This window comes from Patella vulgata, chromosome 3, assembly GCF_932274485.2.
Source record: "Patella vulgata chromosome 3, xgPatVulg1.2, whole genome shotgun sequence".
NCBI classification, from domain to species: Eukaryota; Metazoa; Mollusca; class Gastropoda; family Patellidae; genus Patella; species Patella vulgata.
Genome location: NC_065881.2, coordinates 79,978,066 through 80,002,732, shown reverse-complemented (window position 1 = coordinate 80,002,732; position 24,667 = coordinate 79,978,066). Strand labels below are relative to the sequence as shown.

The following is a 24,667-nucleotide window of genomic DNA, read 5'->3' as shown; positions in this document are numbered from 1 at the left end:
AGATTTGGCCAAAGGTCACGAGATGTAAACCGGGCTAGCATCAATCCAATCCGATTAAAACACAGATCCTATTTCGTTTCGTTTTTATAGAACAAATTTCCTTTTAATTGTCTTTACTACACTGGGATCTTGAAGAGTTGTTATATTACCGGCGTTTTGGTTGAAGTGAGGGATAAGCCAATGAAACAGTCTGATACGGCGACTTCTTGGCGTGCCATGCACGGAACTGTGGGCAAACCATCGAAAGTATAAAAAAAAAACGAAACGAAATATAGATCTGTATTTTAATCAGATTGGCATCAACCCTAACACTAAACCTAGCCCTAACCAACAATCTCGTCAACAATCATGTGCCTTAAACCTATTTACATCTCGTGACTTTGACGAAACCTGCAGTGGGCCTGAACTTTTAGATTTTGCCCATCTTTGTTCTTCTTGCGATGCTATTCGCAAAAAGCCTACAATTCAAGTAAGATCGACATGAAACTTGACATGCATTGATATTCCGTCACAATTCCAAGATCGCGCTCATGACGTTAAGATCGGTTCTTGATTGTAGTATTCTCGCACTTGTTATTAACTGGGGGCTAGTCAATATTGATACACGGTTACTTTTTTTTTATTATGAGCTATACAATAAACAACCTAAAACATATTACAATAACATGAAACAATTGTATATGACCAAAATGGGCAGGATATATATGCCATTAATAATACAATGATAATCGGCATTCATCAATAAATAATTTCTGACGTGTTTCAATTTATATTTTGGTGAAGGGTAAAGTCAGAGGGTAGGAGGGGTTATATCCCATTATAATTGGTATTCTCAACCAGATGAACCTCGTGCGATGAGAGATTATTTGTGGGAGATTCACTAAACAATCTATCGGAGTGGATGAAATCTCATGTTAAATCATGTCTGAATACATATATAGATAAAAGCTGTATTATGCTTGTCCGAATATTGTTTTGTGTATAATGCAGGCTATTCAATGGGAAGTTTATGGAAGATATAATATCTTAATTCATGCATGAAAGTCACCCCTGCACGAGAGAGAGAGAGAGAGAGAGAGAGAGAGAGAGAGAGAGAGGGAGGGTTGGTGTTTTAACATTTCGGGACTAGCATATTGTTCAATATAACTTCAATAATTCGCTTGCTCGTAGCGGTCTGTAGCAGTGGGAGGACCTTACTCCCTTGTCACGTATAAGCGGAGAATCGAAACCACATCACTTGACTCAATGACAGACCTTGTTATCTTATGCGCTCGCGTTAACCATTCACAGCCCCCATCCCCTCCCCGGAATTAGAAAATTTAATCATTTATGGACCACTGCGTTTTGATACCTTTGAATACGTACGAATTATATTTGCCTCTTAGTCCGGTTGGAATATTGTGCATTTAAGGGTTGATATATTCACTATGGTTACAATTTTTTAAAGTTTCTGTAAGAAATTATAGTTTAGTCATATCAACATCTTAATAAATGTAGTAGGCATAAGGGTCCATCTATTATTGCTAGGGATGTAAAATTTATGAACAGCAATTATCCGTTATATTTGCCTCCTAATGTTGTCCGTGAAAACAGGGCTATACTATATACCGGAAAACTACCGGAAAACACCATGTTATACTGAATACCGGAAAACACCGGAAAAACACTTAATACCGGAAAACATCCTAAATAGGTAACTCGGAGTCTGGTCCTCTGGAAAACACCGGAAAAACCTAACCCTGACCCACCGCTGGTCCTCTGGAAAACACTGGAAAAACCTAACCCTAGCCCTAACAATAACCCTAACTCTACAGCAAACAGAAGACCAGACCTATTTAGGGTGTGTTCTGGTATTTAGTGTTTTTTTGGTGTTTTCCGGTATCTAGTATAACATGGTGTTTTCCGGTACTTTTCCGTTTGTTTTCCGGTATATAGTATTGCCGGTGAAAACACATACTCGGACTCAGACCTATGAATTTATCTCACATGTTATAGATTAAAAATGACTTTTATTTGTATGGTATAAATCTGATCTTTTTGATGTTATTTATTATGCATGGCTGAAAATAAATATGTGTAGGACACAAATAAATATTAATGCCTAGGGTGATTATTAATATTACAGCAATATTATCAGCAGAAACATACTCAAAAAATGATATACATGCAGTGATTAACCACAAAAACAGGTTTCTTCTTGCTCATCATACCCAACACAAAATATTCTTAAACCTTAAGCAAAACTTTAAAAGGTCCATTTCCAATTTAATCACCAACAAATATCTGAAATGTAATTAATGCCCAGAAATTGCCCTCTTGAAATGAAATGGCATCAACTTGGCTAATAAGGATGTTCAAAGGCCATACAGTGTGCTATGAAGGTTAGATTACCTGGACAACTGCGTCCAGGCCTGCTATTCACCCAATGCCAATAACTATTAAAGATACATAATGTAAAATTTAGATAGAGTTGAGCGTTCTTGCTATAATAATTCAAAAATAGTTAATTCAAAATTAATACATTGAAAATTTCATTCAAATTACTTTATTCTGAGAGACGTTATCACTGTTCGAAGTTTTGACATAGATTGTTTATTATCGTAGCAACGTTACTTGTTAATCGAGACTAGCTTATTCATTTTTAAATTATATCATTAAATGGCGATCGTATTTTAATCCGTTTACATCTGCGCCAATCCGATGTTCAGGAGAGTTAATTATAGGCTTGTCGTGTGAATAATAATCCATATAACATTTGAAGCCAAAATAAAAAACCTGCAATAGGCAAATTTAACTCTTACCTACTGCATCTTTAGGAGTTCTTTTACACCTACGTAAAGTGTTGTCTTTTTTACGTTGGTTTAATAATACATCAATACGGGCGCTTCATTTGAATACATATAGACAGCGATGAAACTGTATCCGGGACACTTTGGATTTCATTAGCCAAATATAATGTCATTTCGGAAACTGTATCATGTATATATATTATGATTCGGATTATCGGATCAATAAATGGAAATGGACCTTTACTTAAAATGAGGGAAAAAAATTCGAAAAGATAAAAAAGAATTGAAATAAAAGTAAAAATGGCAGTACATAGATATATAACAATATAACGTGTAACAAGAACAGAAAATAGATATACATGAATGTGATTTTAGCATCGGTAGAAACATAATTATTATACAGTATGGGCATATACATATATTTATGGTTTCTTATCTAATTAATTAGCTCCATATGTTTACATTTTCTGGAACATTTCATACCACACTCTACTATGGTTGATCAATCATTAAATTAACATCAGAATCAATTTTTAAGATGTTAATTTTATATGATAAATATAATCTTATCAATATATATCTAACAAAACAACTTGATTATTTCAATTGATTTATGTTATTGATTCTTTAGTCCTCAAAAAGATAAAAAATGTAAACAATTTGTGCGTTTTACAAGTAATCTCAAGCAAGTAATGCCAAACCAGCAAGTAATGCCAAACAAGAAAATGCCACCCTCCTTCAAGTCCATTATAACATATTACTTAATAACAGAACAATGGTGTAATTATTGGTCTCTCAAAGTCTTGATACGTCATTTTAGCACTATAGGAATAACTTACAAACTACCATAGGTTAATCTCTATAAGGAATATCAGGCCAAAAATGGTTCAATTCCTTTCCGTCGCTATGTAATAAGCACAGCGCAATGTCGTTGTCAGCAAAGACTTATTGATAGGCCTGATTTATATCCAATTGAATTCAAGTCGGGAGATTATCTAGCATTGGTATTTTGATTTTGTTTTCTTAATTAAATATTAAATATATAATAGCCTGGGTTAAGCTTGGAGAAATTTGATATTTTAGCGAAAATTGCAAATGACGAATCAATACTTTAAAAGAGTGTGACACAGGAGATGCATTGACTGGAGTAGGAAACTATATCCTTTTCTTGAGTCATACAATAATATAACACATTACTGTCTGGCTCCAAGTTCACAAAACATTCTAAAACTTAAGTTAAGAATTTACTCAACTTTCAATCATTGTTTATGAGAAATATCTTTGATCCAGATACACAAAACTTTGCACATAGTTTCTTATTAATGTATTTGATACATTAAAACAACAAAAGTTTTATAAACGGCTATATTTTAGTTAAAATAACTCTACCAATTTGGAATAAATTCTTAACTTAAGTCTGAACAGGTTTTGTGAACTTGGGGCCTCGTTCTACAAAGACACAGTTAATCAGTGACTGTTCATTACCGTAACACAATAATATCATTCTAAAACAACCTTTAAATCAATTTGATTGCATCGTTTCTCAATAAAATCTGACATTTGAATAAAATTCAAACTTTGTGCGAATAACAAATCTTAATTCCTGAACAAATATTTAACAACTTAATCAAAAAAAAACCCAACTGTATTTAATGTTTATAAAAGATAAAATTAACAAATATAAATCATGTATATTGAGTGAAGCTAAAAGTTAATATCATGGACTTTAAATCTTCTATGAGACATTTTCAACCCTTTAGAAGCACCCGTGTCATCTTGAAGCTCTTGGGAAATCCTTAACCACAAGTTAATGATCATGGTTCTACGGTAGGTAAGTAGTGAAACTGGTAAAATATCTTGTAGTATTAAACTCAGTAATTGTGTATTCATAAAAGTGTACCTTGTGTTAATATGCTCAATTAATAAAAACTATTTATTGAATAACAATTACTGGTTTATAAACATGCAACTTTTGGACAACGGTACTTTCATCTTTATCAAGCATCATGTTATTTCATATATTTTGGAAAGTAATTCATTGTACCAGGGATGCAGTTTCAAGATTAGGTCACCAGAAAGCCTTGTCAGTTTCAGGAAATAGGGTCAATAAACTTCCATTCAGGTTCAGGTGGCATATTGTGTTGTGAATAGTATTTATGATTATTCCAAAAATAATTGAAGTACTATCTGCACCTTGCTATATTTTATCTTCTCGTATTTTTCATTTTTATTTCTCACTTGATTACAGATTTTAATCTTATTATCTCAACAGTTAATAACAAGACTTTTTTTTACACACAAGTGGAATGTTTTGAACATGAAAAATGTTTCCTTAAAAATTAATATTTCTGCAGTTTCTATTATTAAATTTAAATCAAATAATCAAAACACCAATAAGCACTTGAACTATTATTCATTAAAGTAGTCCTTCCTTTAAAAAATATTTCTGCAATAAAATATTGAAAAGGCACTTGAATTGTAATATCTATGGAAACCAGATAATAATTCAAAATATTTAATGATTTAATAGATAATTTAGCACCAAAGAACCATGGATATATATAATAATGAACTAAAAATGTATATTTACAATAGCCGATGATAAAGTTTGTATTAAATGGAAATAAACAAACATGAGATTCAATAGCATATACTAATATCTACATTATTAGGAAATGGAATATTTTCTCTTATAAATACCAGGTCTAAATATTTTAGCAATTTCACAAATATGTCTTCCGATTCTTCTTACAGCCATTTGCAAGAATACACTTAATCCTTAAAAAGTATTAACTTTTTGAAATAACTTAATATATTATTATTTAAGTAGCCGTGAAGTTCTTGATGCATTACTGAAAATTTGTCCAAAATTTTCAAAGCTCATTGAGGATTCAGATGTTCAATTCTACAAGAATCTTGGTCTGAATACATAAAAAGTAATGACAACACAATTCTCAGTCATATAATTTGATCCAGAGAAAGACTTAAATTTATGAAACCACTTTAATAAGTGGAAAATAACTAAGGGTAGACTAATAACACATAACATTGACCCTTTCTTTTCAAGTATATCAAAGGGGCTATGCTATTGAAATTATAGATTTTGAATATAATTTAAACTATTTTCATCTTCTATATTTTCTAATAGATGATCCTTTCTGAGGACGAAAATAAAAGGCACACAATTTGCAATTTGGCAGAATTCATCTATGTATTTAACAAGGTTTGAGCAAAGTTCTAATTAATTAAAAGATTAATTAGGACTTATAAATTAATTGAATTTAGTCCATTTTTATTTCTTCTATATCCTCAGCAACCACATAAAAACACTTCTGGATGAGTAATGATAATTTCTCTGAAATAAAAAGAAAAAGAAAAATGAAAACTGTTGGATGTTAACACAAGTATATTGCTTGTACTTGCTTGGAGAGGGGGTATATGGAGAGGGGGTATATAGGCTTTTGCCTGTTCTCCAATCCAGTTTCTGTGAATAAATATTGTTTAGAAAAAAAAAAAGTATATTGCTCTCCAATTCTATGTGATAAATGTGATGTGATGAGATTATGTGATGTGATCTGATGTATGTTATGTAATGTATGTGACATGTGACGAGATATATGTGATGTACATGTATGATAAATATGTGATGTGACATGTGTAACAAGATATATGTGATGTATGTGGCGAGATATATGTGATGTATGATAAATATGTGATGTGACATGTGTGATGAGACATATGTGATGTGATGTTTTATATTATGTGATGTGATATACATGATGAGATATATGTGATGTATGATGTATATGTGAGGAGAAATATGTGATGTGATTTATGGGGTATATGTGATGTGATGTGTGGACTCTATACTGGTGTCTCTAGAAGTTGGAGAAAACCAGAAAAGGATGAAATAATACACAAGGTTAGTCATGCGTCCCTACTCTCATCATACACAAGTCTGTGATCACTGGAATCAGACAGTACACACATCAAATGGAAAATAAATAAAAAATACTTACTGTGATAATTTTCAAAGACTTGAGGTTTTTTAGTCCACATGACACCAATAACATAGACTGGTATACCAGTACACATCATAAAAATACCCATCAAACATTCCATTGGACTAGATGTTAATGGTGTTATAATCAGGAATATTATAATCAACAGAAAAAATATAGGAAATATGATATGTACCTGAAATATTACAATTAATCATCATTATAATAACTCATTTACTTTTGGTCACTTCCACAAGATTGCCCGTTACCGGTCACAAGCTTCAGCTTCTATAATTCAAACTATCAGTAATAGTAATCTTAACCAGTAGCTTTTAGTCCAAACTCTATGTATTGTCCTATTACACTGTAGCAGCTACAGTGTAGCTCCAAGTCCAAACAATCCCTATTACTATTAGGATGGGTGTCATACACAAGGCAGGCTATGATATTTCTAGAAAACCGTATACCACTTTACATTGTCTAGGAAAGTAATAATCGGCTATCCTAGAAAAGCAGTGTTGAAATTGAGAGTAGCCTAGTATGGGCGAATAGAACGTAAATTTACTGGTGTTTTAGAAAATATAACCTTACCTTAATTGGTCGTTCCATGTCTGGCCGTGTATACCGTAACATGAGTAAGGCCGCTACAGATACACCAATAAATAACGTTTCAACAAACGCAGCGTAATTAATTAACGCAAAAATATCACTTGAACACAACATAATCAGTGACATTATACACTGAAATAAAAAACAAAACATAATCTGTGACAAATCAAGCCTGTTATATTATTCAAACACAATACTTTAAGTAAACCCATAAAGGTATAGGGTAATAAAATGTTCATATTATTCCATACTTTAAGCAAATGAAGTAGAATATATAGGTCTTTCATTATCTTACATCTCTTTCCATGCAGACTACAAAAATATAAGGTTTAGGGCTAGGGATTGCCGATCACTTTTGTTTTAATAAAGAAAACAAAAAAGGTAGGAATTATTTTCATTGACGTCATATTTAAATGGGGTCATTGATTAATTTGGTAAGAGTGCAAAAAGATTTGACAAAGGGGAGATAACTCTGGCATGCACATTGTCGACTTTGTCCAGTGTATTCAGTTCCGGTCAGTTACACTCCCATGTTTCCGGAAAAGAGGTTTGCTCAAGCACTGTGCTTTGGGCTATCCTTTCGAGCTTCACTCTATATTATTCTTCCCAGGACCAACAGTACATATGAAGACATGCAATCTTATTCTTATTTAAGGGGATCCTTTGAAGTATACATTTAAAGTAGTTATTACGAATGTTGAAATGTAAAAAACCTTATAAGCAAGTGAGGGCCGAATGATTAGTGCGTGAGCATTGTATCATAAGGTCTGTCATTAGGTTTCGATCCCCCGGTTGTACGTGACAAGGAGTATGGTCGCCTGTCCTCCCAATTCTAAAAATCCTATGCGCAAGCGAATTATTGAAATAAAATTGAACCATGTGTTCGTCCAGAAATGACCTAGTTTGTGTCGAGTGGACGTTAAACCCCATTTCTCTCTCTCTCTTTATAAGCGAGCACATGAGCATCATTAAAAAAAACACTTACACCAAATATTAAAGCTGGTACAGGTGTCATTAATTTAGGGTTGATGGTAGCTAAAAATCTTGGTAAATGTCCATAACGAGCTCCAACAAAAAACAACCTGCATATATAAAATGTATAGTAAATGATACACACATATTTCTTGCGATGAGGGGGCCACGGTGGCTAAGTGGGTAAGATGCTGGCTCCTTAGCCTGGATTTGCAAGTTCGATCCCTGCATTGGCCAAGAAAGTTCATCAGGATTTTCCGACGTGGTTTTCCCTTGTCAGTGTTGCAGGACGGAGGGCCTGAAAGGGACAGCTGTCTAGTCATTCGGATGGTATGAAAACCTGAGGACCCGTGTATACATCGGTGTGCACATAAAAGATCCCTTGGAGAGATGGAATTTGATATAAGAGTATGCCATAGTGCAGCTGCCCAAGCAAAATTTCCCTCATAGCACACAGTATGGCGTATGCCTGTCTTCATTAGCCCAGTATAGCAGCAGAACAGTAGGACGTTAAACCCCATTTTATTTCATTTCTTGTGATGGACAACCAATAACAGTTGTGAATACATTTGATTCAAGATATTGTGCTGCACAAACAGGACATTGTGCATTGTGTAAAAGGAAAACCAGTGTTTTTTAGCGGTATTAGCAAGAAATGAATGAAGTTCTCAGAACAGTGTGATTACCGAATTTCTCCCAACAATAAAATTACCCCAACTTATCCTAGAAAGTTAATTCAATTCTATATTCCCAATTACTTACCTTGAAGATGTAAATATACAACCATTTAAACTACCAAACGTTGACATGGCAACAAATATCGGCATAATCCATGCCATGACACCTAGTGTACGATTAGAAAATGTCTGAAAAATAAAATATACAAAATTAAGCCATCAGATGTAGAAAATCTGTATGGTTCAGTAGGTGGAAGTAATCTCTGTAATCTGCTTTCTTGAGAATCTAAAGATGCTGGGTGGATCAATAAGTAATCTTGAACAAATAGGTGAAGGATGCCCTAACCCAAGTAAAACAGAGACTGTTTTGATATATTGGTAAAATGTTAAAATCTTAGTCGACCTTACCTAGTTGTTCAAAATAAAATATACTTCATAAGTAATCGTGAATTACATCTACATTTTTTTTTTTTTTTGGACTGTCAATTAAAGCCCAACTTAGTAAAACCATTTCTTCGCTGTTGTGATATTGATTTCACTCATGCATTCTTCAGTTAAATGTACATGTACTGGGGACCCTTGAATTTTTATAAAAGTTTATTCTAGTCATCATTATCGATCTTTTTAGTACCCATCTTCATTAGCCCAGTCTGAGCAGAACAGTAGGACGTTAAACTCCATTTCATTTCATTTTAGTACAAACTGTTTTTCAGCAATTCTGATGATAACTGTTCAAATTATGTATCCATTTTAAATCAAAGTTGACCAGAAATAAAACGGGGTTGAATGTCCTACTCTTCTGTTCCGACTGGGCTGATGAAGCCAGGTATATGCCATGCAGTGCGCTATACAGGAAATTAAACCAGGACAGAAGCAGTATTGCTTTCTCTGATTTTCAGATTCCAAATATTAGGATTAAATGTACACGAAGGACCTAGGATTTTCGTACCATTCAAGACTAGATGCTTTTCCTTGCGAGACCTTTCGTCCTGCCCCACTGATAAGGTGAAAACCACTCAAATATAAGGGGGAACTGTCTCTGCCAAAGCGTGAGCAAAGCCGAGACTGCCTAGTTTGCAAGCCAGCGTTTCGCCCAAAGTTAATCGAAAAAATAATGAGAATAGCCAACTGTGAACAACTTACCACAGCTACGGCATCAGATGCTATAAGTTCCGCTGGTGATAATATAACTAGATATGCGATATTAGCTAGAATATATATAGTTGTAACTAACGGCAACGATATCCAGATAGCTCGAGGTAAATTCCTGAAAGCAAACAACAAGAAAAACATTCAAATTTAAACTCACTATTTAAATTCATTGAATAAAACCCAAGACTGTGATGAATTAACTCCTTACTGAATGAATTAAATGAAACCGTTTTTTTTTTTAACGTTCTACTGTTCTGCTCCGACTGGGCTAATGAAGACGGAGAGAGAGAATCACACACTAGGTCATTTCGGGACTAACACATAGTTCAATTTTATTTCAATCATTTGCTTACAATGTACGTGTAGGGGTCTTTAGCAGTGGGAGGAAACCAGAGGACCTGAAGAAAACCCACGAGGTTGGACAGGCGACCCTACTCCTTGTAACGTACAACCGGGGAATCGAAACCCCCACCAGTTGTAATGTAGACGGAACTCCTTACTGAAAGTACAGGTGATGGGTGAAAGTATTCTTGCACAGTGCAGACACGATCGGATCTCAGTGATACAGTTGGGGACCGAAAGTAAAGACAATATTCCCCAATATTACCATTGCTATTTAAATTCATTATGAATATTTTTTATACACGTCACAAGTAATCAGAAAGTCACCTTTTTTATGATTCATAGTTTGTCTAATAGTTCTCACGATACATTGATAACCAAGCAGAAAACTACAAGATAAGACTCCTGGACAAGGTCACAGACATTTGATAATAGAAATACTATTAAATCAAGTGTAAATTGAGTCAGTTGTCTATACTCTCTTTGGAGGTCCCTGAGTTGTCCCTCCTTCATACTTTCTGATAGTAAGCAGTGCTGCTACCCCACCCTCCTGGTTTATGTCACCTTCTCATCTGGGTACACTACTAGATCTATCCATTGTATTAACGAATAAATATAATTAATAAACACCCAGTACATGAAATACTTACTTGTAGGGATCTTTTAATTCTTCTGTTACAAAATTTAAATAATTCCTGAAAACAAAATACTAATGTATATACATAGAGATATATAGAGTAGAATATATTGAAATATATAGAGTAGAGTATACATGTACATGTATATACATAGAAATATATAGAGTATATACATGTACACATAGAAATATACAGATTAAAGTATATATACATAGAAATATGTCGAGTATAAACATAGAAATATATATACATGTAGTACCATATCAATATAGAAATATATAGAGTACGGTATATACATAGAAAGATATACATGTAGAGTATATACCAGTATATATAAATATATAGAGTACATGTATATACATAGAAAGATATAGAGTATATACATGGAAAGATATACAGTAGAGTATATACATGGAAAGATATACAGTAGAGTATATACATAGAAAGATATACAGTATATACATAGAAATATATACAGAAATGAAATGGGGTTTAACATCCTACTCTTCTGCTCCTGACCGGGCTAATGAAGACGGGGATACGCCATACAGTGTGCTATGAGGGGAATTTTGCCCAGACAGCGACACGGCCTAATCTTATATCGAATGCCAACTGCCAAGGGATCTTTTACATGCATGCCAATGGTTTTTCGTACCATCCCAACGACTATACACTGTCCCTTGCCAGGCCCTCTGTTCTGCACCACTGTCAAGGAAGGGGGAACCATGCCGGAAAATCTAGATGAACTTTCTCGGTCCAATGCAGGGATCGAACACCGACCTCCAAGTTAGCGAGCCAACATCTTACCTCCTAGCCACCGTGGCTCCCAAATATATACAGAAGAGTATATATACATAGAAATATACAGTATAGAGCTAAAAAAAAAAGTAATGAAAAGAAAACAGGACATGATCCAGGCTGTTTTGGAAAACCCTTATCAGGATACAAATATTGACCTACATATATGTATTGATTATTCATGTGACAGTATATTTAATTTTTTAGCCAGGAAATGTTACATTGTATTTCAGCCTTTTTGTTAACTACCAATTGTTTGCCAGGAAATGTTACATTGTATTTCAGCCCTTTTGTTAACTACCAATTGTTTGCTCTTTATTGCTTTTGTGTAGTCATTTGGAACACTTATAATTCCCAGGTTATTAGTCATTTTACACAAACACACAAAAAAATAATAGTTTTTCTTTCTTACCATCCAGCATATGAAAATAATCCAGAATAAAATGCCATGGCAAATTTACTTGGTTCTGTTGTTGATCCTTGAAATGGTTCTTGAAAACTTTCGGTTGATCCTAAAAAAAATATTTGTTTAAAAAATAAAGATAGGTTGCCTGGAAACGAAACGTACACCCATAAGCAGTTTTGACAAGGTCTATCGAATGAAATGATGTCCAAACATGAATGAATTGTCCCTTTTTTTCAGAATTGTCATGAGCTGTTGAATATTATTTTAATCTGACTGACAATTAGGGGCATGGAATGTTGGTATCATTCTAAACTGACGGACAATTAGGGGCATGGAATGTTGGTATCATTCTAAACTGACGGATAATTAGGGGCATGGAATGTTGGTATCATTCTAACCTGACTGACATTTAGGGGCATGGAATGTTGGTATCATTCTAAACTGACTGACAATTAGGGGCATGGAATGTTGGTATCATTTAATCTGACTAACAATTAGGGGCATGGAATGTTGGTATCATTCTAAACTGACAATTAGGGGCATGGAATGTTGGTATCATTCTAATCTGACTAACAATTAGGGGCATGGAATGTTGGTATCATTCTGAACTGACTGACAATTAGGGGCATGGAAATGTTGGTGTATCATTCTAAAACTGACTGACAATTAGGGGCATGGGTTGGTATCATTCTAAACTGACAGACAATTAGGGAACTTAGTGGCATGAAATACAAGTAAAAACTTCACTCTTTCGAGAAATGCTAAATATATATTTATAAAAATTTTGGCTATTGGAATATTGAAATATCTGTGTGAGCAATGAGCACTATCTATGAAATAAGCGAAATGGATAATACTCACCCATGAACAGGAAGACGAGACCAGTGACAATTATAATAAGTAATGATATAACCTTGCTGATAGTAAATATATCTTGTACCTTTGTTGCCCATTTTACACTAACACAATTTATAACTGTTAATAACGCTGAAAAAATACAATGATTCTTCATTAAATATTTCATCAAAATCAAACAAAAAGAGGAAGGAGCCTTCAGCATTAAATAAAGTGGATTCAAAAATTTTCCTACATTGTTGTATGTAACATCAATTTTGTCACTGTCTGGATCAGTCTTGTAAAAGCTCAGTTATTCTATTCATAATGTTTCTACTTGCTTGTTAAAAAGTATTGCCACCAGTTTCAGTCTGTTATGCTTGCAGTTCCAAAGTGTTTTTTTTTCAATTCACTTTGAGAGAGAGAGAGAGAGAGAGTCCTAAATTAATGACACCTGTACCAGGTTTAATATTTGGTGTAAGTTATTTTTTTAATGATGCTCATGTGCTCGCTTATAAAGAGAGAGAGATAGAGAGAGAGAGAGATGGGGTTTAACATCCACTCGACACAAACTAGGTAATTTCGATACTAACATATGGTTCAAATTTATTTCAATAATTCGCTTGCGCATAGGGGGTCTTTAGCAGTGGGAGGAAACCGGAGGACCCGGAGAAAACCCACGAAGGTTGGACAGGTGACCCTACTTCTTGTCACGTACAACTGGGGATTCGATACCACGCCAGTTGATTCAATAACAGACCTTATGATACAGCAAGCACGTGCTAAACATTTGGCCATTCTGTCCCCCAATTCACTTTGAACCATATGGAGCATGTTAGTACTACAATGTATACGGTACATGTAGATTTCATCTGGATTACATATAATGGCTTGTAACAGCTAGATCTATTTCTAAAGGCTAACTCAAGATTTCGTCAAGGTCGCTAAGATGTACATGTAAATAAGGTTATGGCAGGTGATCGTTGGCGAGATTGTAGATTAGGGTTTGGGTAAGTGTTAGGGCTAGGTCCAGGGTTAGGGTTGAGATAAGTGCTAGCCCTGTTTACACCTTGTGACCTTTGACCAAACTTGAAGTTAACCTTATGAAATAGATTTAACCAGCCTGCATCATATGCAGTTATGTAGAATTAAGGAAAACACTAGTATTCAATTAAATGGGTCCAATTTAGATTATATTCTTATTTAATTAAGTGATGTATGTATGTACATGTATATAGAGGATATTTGTCGTTTTAGAGTGAATAACATATTTTATTTCATCGAGAAGCAAGAAAACTTACATTTTCACGAATGCGTAGCATGAGTGAAAATATAAACGTTTTCTTGCTTAGAGATGAAATAAAATATGTTATTCACGACAAAACGACAAATGTTCTATTTATTTTATGATTTTACAATCATTTTAGGTAAAAACAACATGGACTACTTTAGCCAGTGGAATAACACTTTTATTTCACTGATAAAATGCGGTATTCCACTACTGATCATAAAATAAATTATCATATTTTAATAAATATGTAATAAGCACAGAGAAATCTTTTATTCAGTCTTATTGACGTGATATAATTCATGTCACAAACAATATAGAGACTGAGACAGCTGTTGTAAACATCTGATATAGAAATGAATATACTTTTAATATTTCTATACGTATCTATAGACTATGTCCATGTACAATGTATATAAGATTAAGAATAACAATAATGTCTGTATGTAAGCTGTGCAACAGTATTCAAATTTAACGTATTTAAAATGTCTGAATGTGTGAATGACAAACTATGAAACAAATGAAAGAGAAGAGAAATAAGACAAATTAATTGTTTCAAAACACACTTTTAGGGCAGCTAAAAAAAAAACAAACAAAAAAAACAAAAACACTACAACATATGTCTGTCTTTAGATATGTAATTTCAATAGTAAACAAAATATATACGGTGATCTACATGTATAGTTAATATAGGAATAATATTTTTAAAAACCAAGTTATATTTATTGTTTCTATTTTAGAAGGCGTTAATACATGCACACCTGTACAATGTATTGTATGACAACAGAAATATCAACAAAAATGAAATGAAATGGGGTTTAACGTCCTACTATTTTGCCCTGAACTGGGCTAATGAAGACAGCCATACAGTTTGCTATGAGAGAAATCATATTCGGACAACTGCACTCTTATATCGAATTCCAACTGTCAAGGGATCTTCAACGTGCACGGGACCTCAGTTTTTCGTCCCATCCAAACAACTAGACAGCTGTCCTTGTCACGTTTAAACTAGTAGATATCAAGAGATATACATGTACTGCCTTCTAAAGAGAATTGTGTATTTACAGAATGGAACAAAATGTCTTTCATCTTTTACTTGTGAGGACAATCAGACAAAATTCTGACATGAGCTGGCTGGAATACTTTGAATCGCCCATTCTGAGTGATGTCAGAGCAAGTTGACATATTTGGGATTCTGAGATGGGGGGGATGATATTTTGTAGGGTCAATCGTCTCTGTTACCATCAATACCCAGATACATTTACTTCTTTACAAAGGTCTCACCATCCTACTTATCTTCAGAGTATTTCACCCACCTTCTCTACAGACTTCACCAACCTATCCTTACAGACTTTACCAACTCACCAACCTATCCGTATACAGATTTCACCAACCTATCCTTACAGACTTTACCAACCTATCCTTATACAGACTTCACCAACCTTTCTCTACAGACTTTACCAACCTATCCCTACAGACTCTCCAACCCTACTGTCTCACCCATCTTGCTACAGACTTCACAAACCTACCATCTCACTCAACTTCTTACAGACTTTACCAACCTATCCCTACAGACTTTACCAACCTACTGTCTCACAGTCTCACCCCCTTCCCTACACAGACCTTCTCAACCACCTTCCCTATAGACCTTCTCACCCACTTTCCCTTTTGACTTCACCAGCCTATTGTCTCACCCACCAACCTACATGTACTTCTCTACGAACAGTTTCACCAATCTTCTTTACAGACTTCACCAAGTACATCTTTACAGACTGTCTCAACCCACCTTCCCTCTTTTCTATAGACTGTCTCACCCACTGTCCAAATTTATGTGGTGGTGAAAGAGAGAGATATTAACCAAACTAGGACTAATTAATCAATGTAATCTCTTGTGTACATTAAGAGACAAAAGATTTTGAAAATATACTCTAGTAAAAATGCTTATTTTGAAAATGTTCTCTAGTACAAATGATGATTATGAAAATGTTCTCTAGTACAAATGATGATTATGAAAATGTTCTCTAGTGCAAATGATGATTTTGAAAATGTTCTCTAGTACAGATGCTGATTTTGAAAATGTTCTCTAGTAAAAATGCGGATTTTGAAAATGTTCCCTAGTACAAATGCTGATTTTGAAAATGTTCTCTAATACAAATGCTGATTTTGAAAATGTTCTCTAAAATGTTCTCTAATACAAATGCTGAATTTGAAAATGTTCTCTAATACAAATGCTGATTTTGAAAATGTTCTCTAATACAAATGCTGATTTTGAAAATGTTCTCTAATACAAATGCTGATTTTGAAAATGTTCTCTAATACAAATGCTGATTTTGAAAATGTTCTCTAATACAAATGATGATTTTGAAAATGTTCTCCGTACAAATGATGATTTTGAAAATGTTCTCTAGTACAAATGATGATTTTGAAAATGTACAAATGTTGATTTTGAAAATGTACAAATGTTGATTTTGAAAATGTACAAATGTTGAAAATGTTCTCTATTGAAAATGTTCTCTATGTGTAAGTATACATGTACATGTAAAAGTTTTGGAAATGTATGTTACAACTGTGAGTAAATGTAAGTTATTGACCTACAATCATGCCTTATTATCATACCCTATCTATTATCTATTTAAATCTCAACAAAAGGTCATTAGGGTCATCTATTAAAACCAACTCTTGTTATTTTACTGATAATTATTGCAGAGCTGACATTTTCTATTAATACATGTCACTAATAAAAACATTACTCTATTTATTTCTGGTTCACAAGGGAAAATACAAATCGTTGGTGGTCTTAATCCTATACATGTACAGACAGTATACATGTACAGTGTATATTACATGTAAATGTGGTCTATGCGCCTGTTATCCTGTACTTTATAATCATTGTCTTTGAAATGAAATGAAATGGGGTTTAACGTCCTACTGTTCCGACTGGGCTAATGAAGACAGACATACGCCATACAGTGTGCTATGAGGGAAATTTTGCCCGGACAGCTCCACTACGGCCTACTCTTATAACGAATTCCAACTGTTAAGGGATCTTTTACGTGCATGCCAATTAGTACATTGGACCCCGGTTTTTCATCCCATCCAAACGGCTAGACAGCTGTCCTTGTCAGGACCTCCGTCCTGCATCACTGACAAGGGGGTACCATGCCGGAAAATCTGGATGAACTTTCTCGGCCAATGCAGGGATCAAATACTTGACCTTCAGGCTAGCAAGCCAGCGTCTTACCCACAGTGACCCCCAATCGTTGTCTTTATATCCTTTCAAACAAACTGATATGTCACTGTTCCTACCATTGCTTAGTTTTTATTTATAAATAGCTCTAAATATAAAGTAATGTAACACTAAGCTGACTTTTTTTTTTACTCTCTGTTCAAACATTTTCACACAAATAATTTGATTGAATTTTGTAGACAAAGTTCATTAAATTACATGTAACTTTGAACTCGGTATTGGTAATTTGTGCCTTGGGAGATTTTTTTGGTTAAAGATTTTGGGCAGTTTTCTGCATTATTGTTATTCACAGATAAAACATCCCCATTCTACGTGATCAGCATAGGAAGAGCACCATGTTCAACTGAATGCTAACTCAGTAACTGACCAAATAAGTTTAACAAAGATAATGTACATGTACGTCCATATTATGTGACATGTATATGTCCGAAAATAGTAATAAAATCACTCATGCGACAGTCAATATTGGTGACAAAGACTTTAGAGCACTCCCGAAGGCCATCTTAATATATTTTTTTGACTTTACTTTTTGACAGGAAATTCTTTTATGGTATCCTTTCACTGAATTGTCCTGAGCAATAATACCTGTCATGCATGGATTCATTTTCATTCTTTTCTAAAAGAGAAACTTTTTTCAATATGGTATTCAGGTAATAAAACATTTTGGCTGTATTGTTAAAGATTCTCTCTATTTAAAGTATAAACAATACAAATGTTTATTTCTGAATACAGCAGGAAAAAGGCTAAAACCGGTTATAGACAATACTCCACAGTGTATGTGTACACATCTTGATCAATTGATATCAATTAGCTACCAGAACCTGCCAAAATCATATGTACATATACTAGTGATCAACAAAAAACATTGGTCAATAGACTCAATAGTTTACTTTGTCTACAGGGGAGCCGCGGTGGATTACTGACCAGTAGGTCCCTTGTTAGTGGTGCACAAACAATTATATACACATAGAAAAACAACTAGCTATACACATAGAAAAACAACTACCTATACACATAGAAAAACTAGCTATACACATAGAAAAACAACTACTGTACTTATACACATGGGGATCACATGACTAAGTGGTTAAGACGCTGGCTCGCTATGCTGGAGGTCGGGTGTTCGATCCCTGCATCGGCCGAGAAAGTTCATTCCGATTTTCCGGCATGGTTTCCCCTTGTCAGTGATGCAGGATGGAGGGCCTGACAAGGACAGCTGTCTAGTTGTTCAGATGGGACGAAAAACCGAGGCCCTGTGTACACATTGGCGTGCACGTAAAAGATCCCTTGGATTACTGACCAGTAGGTCCCTTGTTAGTGGTGCAAAACAGAGTCTGACAGAGGGCCTAGCGAGGGGCAATGTATAATCGTTTGAATGGAAGGGAAAATCAAGGACTTGTGTACACATTAGCATGCACGTAAAAGAACCCTTGGCAGTTTGAATTCGATATTCATGCAAGAGTAGTGGCACTGTCTGGGCAAAATGTCCCTCGTAACACACTGTATGGTATATTTCAGTATTCATTAGCCCAGTCGGAGCAGAAAAGTAAACCCATTTCATGTATCTCTATCTCTTTTTCCTGTCTTTATTAGCCCAGTTTGAGCAGAACAGTAGGAGGTTAAACCCCATTTCATTTCTATCTCTTGTTTACTTTGTCTACATGTACGATTTGAAACCCAGGATTTAATCCAGGGTATACAACTTCCATGTACATATAACTTACATACATGTAGAAATGCTAGAAAAACATGAAATAAAATATCAATAAATTTATTTTTCTATACAATTCGGTCAAAAACACAAATTGCCGATAATTCAATCTTTTATTAAGTGCTAAAATTAGTGATCCTAAGCAGGCAACCGTGATTTTCATTACAGGCAACAGGTTTCCACCATTCTTGTCACCTGTACATGTAGGCCTATTTATTGTCCTTTAAACTTGATTTATTAATAATAAAATATCTACTAATGCTAATACAATTTATAATGATACACAAACAATTATATACACATAGAAAAACAACTACCTATACACATAGAAAAACTACCTATACACATAGAAAAACTACCTATACACATAGAAAAACAACTACTGTACTTATACACATGGGGATCACATGACTAAGTGGTTAAGACGCTGGCTCGCTATCCTGGAGGTCGGGTGTTCGATCCCTGCATCGGCCGAGAAAGTTCATTCCGATTTTCCGGCATGGTTTCCCCTTGTCAGTGATGCAGGATGGAGGGCCTGACAAGGACAGCTGTCTAGTCGTTCAGATGGGACAAAAAACCGAGGCCCCGTGTACACATTGGCGTGCACGTAAAAGATCCCTTGGCAGTTGGAATTCGATATAAGAGTAGGCCGTAGCGCCGCTGCCCGGGCAAAATTTCCCTCATAGCACACTGCATGGCGTATGCCCGTCTTCATTAGCCCAGGTTAGGACAGGAGCAGAACAGTAGGACGTTAAACCTCATTTCATTTCACCTATACACATAGAAAAACAACTATCTATACACATAGAAAAACTACCTATATACAGATACAAAAATTGATAATGGGATTTACATGTAAAGGGTCAATTATGACCAATGTCTACATAGTTCATATGTTATTTTATTATTTTTTAATTCTGTTTTAAATTTCAAGTCTATATTTTAATATTCATTAATGCTTAGTTATTAATTAGAGGCAGGCAGCAATTAATCTGTCAGTCAAATTATGATAAACTGGCAACTAATCCTTCAATAATATTGATAATTATATGTTTATGTCAACACTTTCTTAGTAACTAATTTATATACATGTACTGTAAACAGTCAAATGTATGTACATGTAAGATAATTCATTAGTTGGAGAGATCAGCTTACTAGTTGGAGGTCCGATTGCTGTTATTTGCTCTTGAAATAAAGTGTTGAAGATCCATTTCAAGAATCTGTATTCATTTCCGATACTTAGAGAACGCACATCGATGAGCTACATTCCCTGAAAGTCATACGGTGTTAAAATCCCCGATTTCCTACCACAAACTCAGTATTGAAATACAAAAAAAGACAAAATAGTAAAATTGCCTTGTCTGAACGGTTGAGCTACATGGACTGATCATATTCAAAATGGTATCGACAGTTGATTATGGTCTATATAATTTAATTAAGGTCTAATTAATAATTTAAATAACATTTCAGGCCTAAAGAAAGATCTGCAATAGGCAGATTTAGCTCTTGCATAATGTATGTTTAATGAATGTTTGAAAAAGGATTTCTCTACACTTATAATGTATTTTTACAAATATTTTCATGCACTGCATGTACATGTATTTCAACTCCGTTTTGAAAGTTATATTTAATTGTCATATAACTTTACTTTAAAGTTGAATTCAAAATAAGAGTAGGTCGTATGGCCGCTGTCCGGGCAAAATTGCCCTCATAGCAAAATTGCCCTCCATTAAAACAGTTGGAGTAGACAGGTCATGTGGACAGCTTCAGTACACGATCTTCTCTCCGGTGTGTGTGTGTGTGTCCAGACTTGGGCGGGTGCAGACACTCTGAGCTAAGGAGTACTGGTTTTGGGCGATCCAAGTACTGGTTCAAAGAGTTAAATGTATTCACTAGAACTACATGTAAAATTATCCACAACTGAAAAACATCTTTCCCTCGACTTGGTCACAGGTCTCAAATGATGTTTGGTGTGCGCTAGCTGTACTGACATAAAATGACCCCCACCCCCATCATCCCATTTCTATGTATGTGTCAAAGCATGCTCTTAAAGGACAATATTGGTGTCAGTCATTATCACATATGTGATAGAACTAATTAAACACGTTCCAAATATAATTTTAACACAGAGATCGTTGCTACGATAGCTGAGTAATACTAATACAGGTTTCCTGAATCGGAAGTGACAAACGCCAAAGGAAAACACAAGCCATCCCTCTATATAACTGACTGAATTGACAAGTGATAACAGATACATGGGCGAATTTCTGCTCACTAATAATTCCTTCCAAGACCAAAAGTTGTTGTGTCAGACTGTGAGAGGATATCTGACAATTCATAAAAAGAATTGACTGCCACTAGATAAGAAAACACGAAAGAAAAACCGAAAAAGTCCGTGCATTACCATGTTTTTATAAGGTATAGAATGAATATAAACAAGGGAATGTACGGACTATTTCTATTTTTCTCGTGTTCTCTTATCTAATGACATTCAAATACTTTATTATTGAATTGTCAGGTATCCTCTTACAGTCCCGTATAACAACTTTTGGTCTTCGAAGGAATTATTAGTGAGCAGAAATTCGGCCGTGTATCTGTTATCACTCATCAATTCAGTCAGTTATATAGAGGGATGCCTCGTGTTTTTCTTTGGCGTTTGTCACTTCCGATTCAGGAAACCTGTATTACTCAGCTATCGTAGCAATGATCTCTGTGTTAAAATTATATTTGGAATGTGTTTAACCAGCTCTATCACATGTGATAATGACTGGCACCAATATTGTCCTTTAAAAGCTCTATGAATTATGAATGTGCAGTGAACGCCATATACTTAAACTGACTGGCCCTAAATTGTATTTAATGTAATAGTTATTATACAATAAACTTTATAGGTAGCCTACTTGGATTTTTTTAGACACATAATCTATCATCTTATCTTTAAATATTATCTAAAAATAACATGAGCTTGTTTGTAATCTTCAAAGACAGTACAGTACGTCATGTAATGTATATGTTTCTATTCCTTATTGCTTTCTTAAATAACAGCCCCATGGTCCAAACCCTGAGTTGTTAATGTAATGCAACAAAATAAAAAAAAATGCACTCAAAACCTTGTGCTATTCATTCATCATTTGATCGAATTCTGAGGACAACATTTATGAACGCTGTGACCTAGAAACAAGCCGAGGTTAACAAGCCCTTTTTTTACCAACACACGTTATTGTAAGACAAGAAGACCGGGACTAACGGCCACGTGCTAAAATAGCCTATAGTAAACACGTTGTGAGAATGATGATGCAAGACGCTTGTCATCTCGAATTCAAATTGACACCGCTTTATTCTTCGATTTTGTAAATGCAGTTCACACGTAGGCCCTATCGCGGTTTAAGTTTGGACCGAATTTTTTAATTAAATCTAAACAAAATGAAGGAATACTCACTTATACAAAGAGCGGCTAACAAACTCAAAGCAACCTCTGGCATCTCACAATCGGGAAAAAACGGTTGTAAAATGTAGTTAGAAAATGTCAGTGCTGTGATGGCATTGCCGGTTGGAAATATAATAATCAGGGCTACCCATAGATACAAGAACGACGGGAGACCTCCAAAGCCTTCCTTGATATACGCATAATCGGCACCAGACTTCAGAATACATGTCCCTAATTCAGCGTAGCACATGGCACCGACAAGGCAGATCATTCCACACAGGGCCCATATTATCATTGAAAACCCCACTGAACCTGCTTCCTGCAACACACCCTTCGGAGAGATGAAAATTCCACTGCCAACGATAACACCTACGATAATGGCAACACCGTTGAATAAGCCCAAAGACTTTTCTAATTTGACACCACCGCCTCCTTCACTAAGACTTGTCTTGGAACCGTTAACTTCCTTCGTCATCTCGGTATCATTAATTAGAGAACTGTTCAATTATTTACTATATGAGGTGAACAAATCAAACAAAGTCCAGGGAGCAAAAAGTCCACACACAGTGTTCTCTCTTCCAGCTGTGTCCTCGTAAACTGTTTGTAGTTAACTGTAACACGCGCCTAAACTTCCTGTACATGCACTTTAACCACGTGACTCAAATGGGCGTGGTCAGACTGGCACGCATCCGTCATAGAGTAAAAATACTCTGTGCATCCGTAATAAATAACTAAATGACGCTATATGCATGCATATCCCACGTGAAGTGAAGCTAATTATAATTAAATATTCCCACGACCGTAATGATACTAATAATATTACACCTAAACACGCCTTTTATAGCAGAAAGTGTTTCAAGAAAACGAAACTTTGGGTATTTAGAATTAGAGAGAGAGAGAGAGAGAGACTAAGAGAGAGGCGGGGGTAGTTACGTTCACACACCAACCTATGTTATTTCGGGACTTTCACGTATCGGTCTTTTTCATTGGGAGGAAACTGGAGAAAACCGACTAGGTGAGCTTGGTAGGCGACCCTACTTAATTATTAAAGGAAGCATGAACAAACAAATATGGGTAGGTAGCCTATATATAATGTACAAACAGTTTGAATACATTATTTACACAAAGACGAAATAAAAAAGGAAAAAAAAAGAAGACAAAACAAAAAGAATAGGGTAGCACTTAATAATACATTTAGCATTAAGGGAAATATTCATTTACCAGTGACGGCGGAAGCAATTCTTGATTGGGAGGGTGGGGGCGGGGGCTAGCATCCTAGGTCTTTAGGCGAGGGTCCAGGGGCCGCCTAGCCCCCCCCCCTCCGAAGCTCTTGAGGGTCTAGATCGCCGGGGACGCTTTCTAATGCCTTTTTCTTTTTAACCGAATAGTTACTTGAGTGCAATAACCTGGAGAAAGAAGTAGGCTATACTTTCAGCCAAATTATTATTTCTATACCGGCATCTCTATATTTCCGACCGGTGACTTCCTAAATTTACCTCAATGAATAAAACATTCTGTACTATATTCTACTTCGAGAATAGATCTCTACCCAAAATGGCCACCATATCCAAAAATTAGTATATACTGTTTTGTAACGCGGCTCTACCTCGTTTCTGTCATATACAGACAGACTAATTAAACCTTTTTAATTTAATTAAAGGCTCAATACCATTCTTGTTGTAACTGAATAATATGTCCCAATCTTTATTCTGGTCAACAAATTGTACTATTTTACAATATTCCAATTAATTGATGATACAAATTTCATCTTAACAC

At 35.0% G+C, this 24,667-nt stretch overlaps 1 protein-coding gene across 1 annotated transcript; it reads right to left on the bottom strand.

Moving 5' to 3' along the window:
- Window positions 1-361: 361 nt before the first annotated feature.
- On the bottom strand, window positions 362-23,523 carry LOC126814403 (large neutral amino acids transporter small subunit 2). Its single transcript, XM_050539501.2, has 10 exons — window positions 22,904-23,523; window positions 13,246-13,371; window positions 12,391-12,490; window positions 11,193-11,237; window positions 10,192-10,315; window positions 9,134-9,237; window positions 8,385-8,481; window positions 7,382-7,531; window positions 6,809-6,986; window positions 362-6,144 (listed from the first exon to the last, which is right to left on the bottom strand). Exons 1-10 carry the CDS (start codon window positions 23,364-23,366, stop codon window positions 6,071-6,073), a joined length of 1,461 nt encoding a protein of 486 aa, XP_050395458.1. The 5' UTR covers window positions 23,367-23,523; the 3' UTR covers window positions 362-6,070.
- Window positions 23,524-24,667: the final 1,144 nt, after the last annotated feature.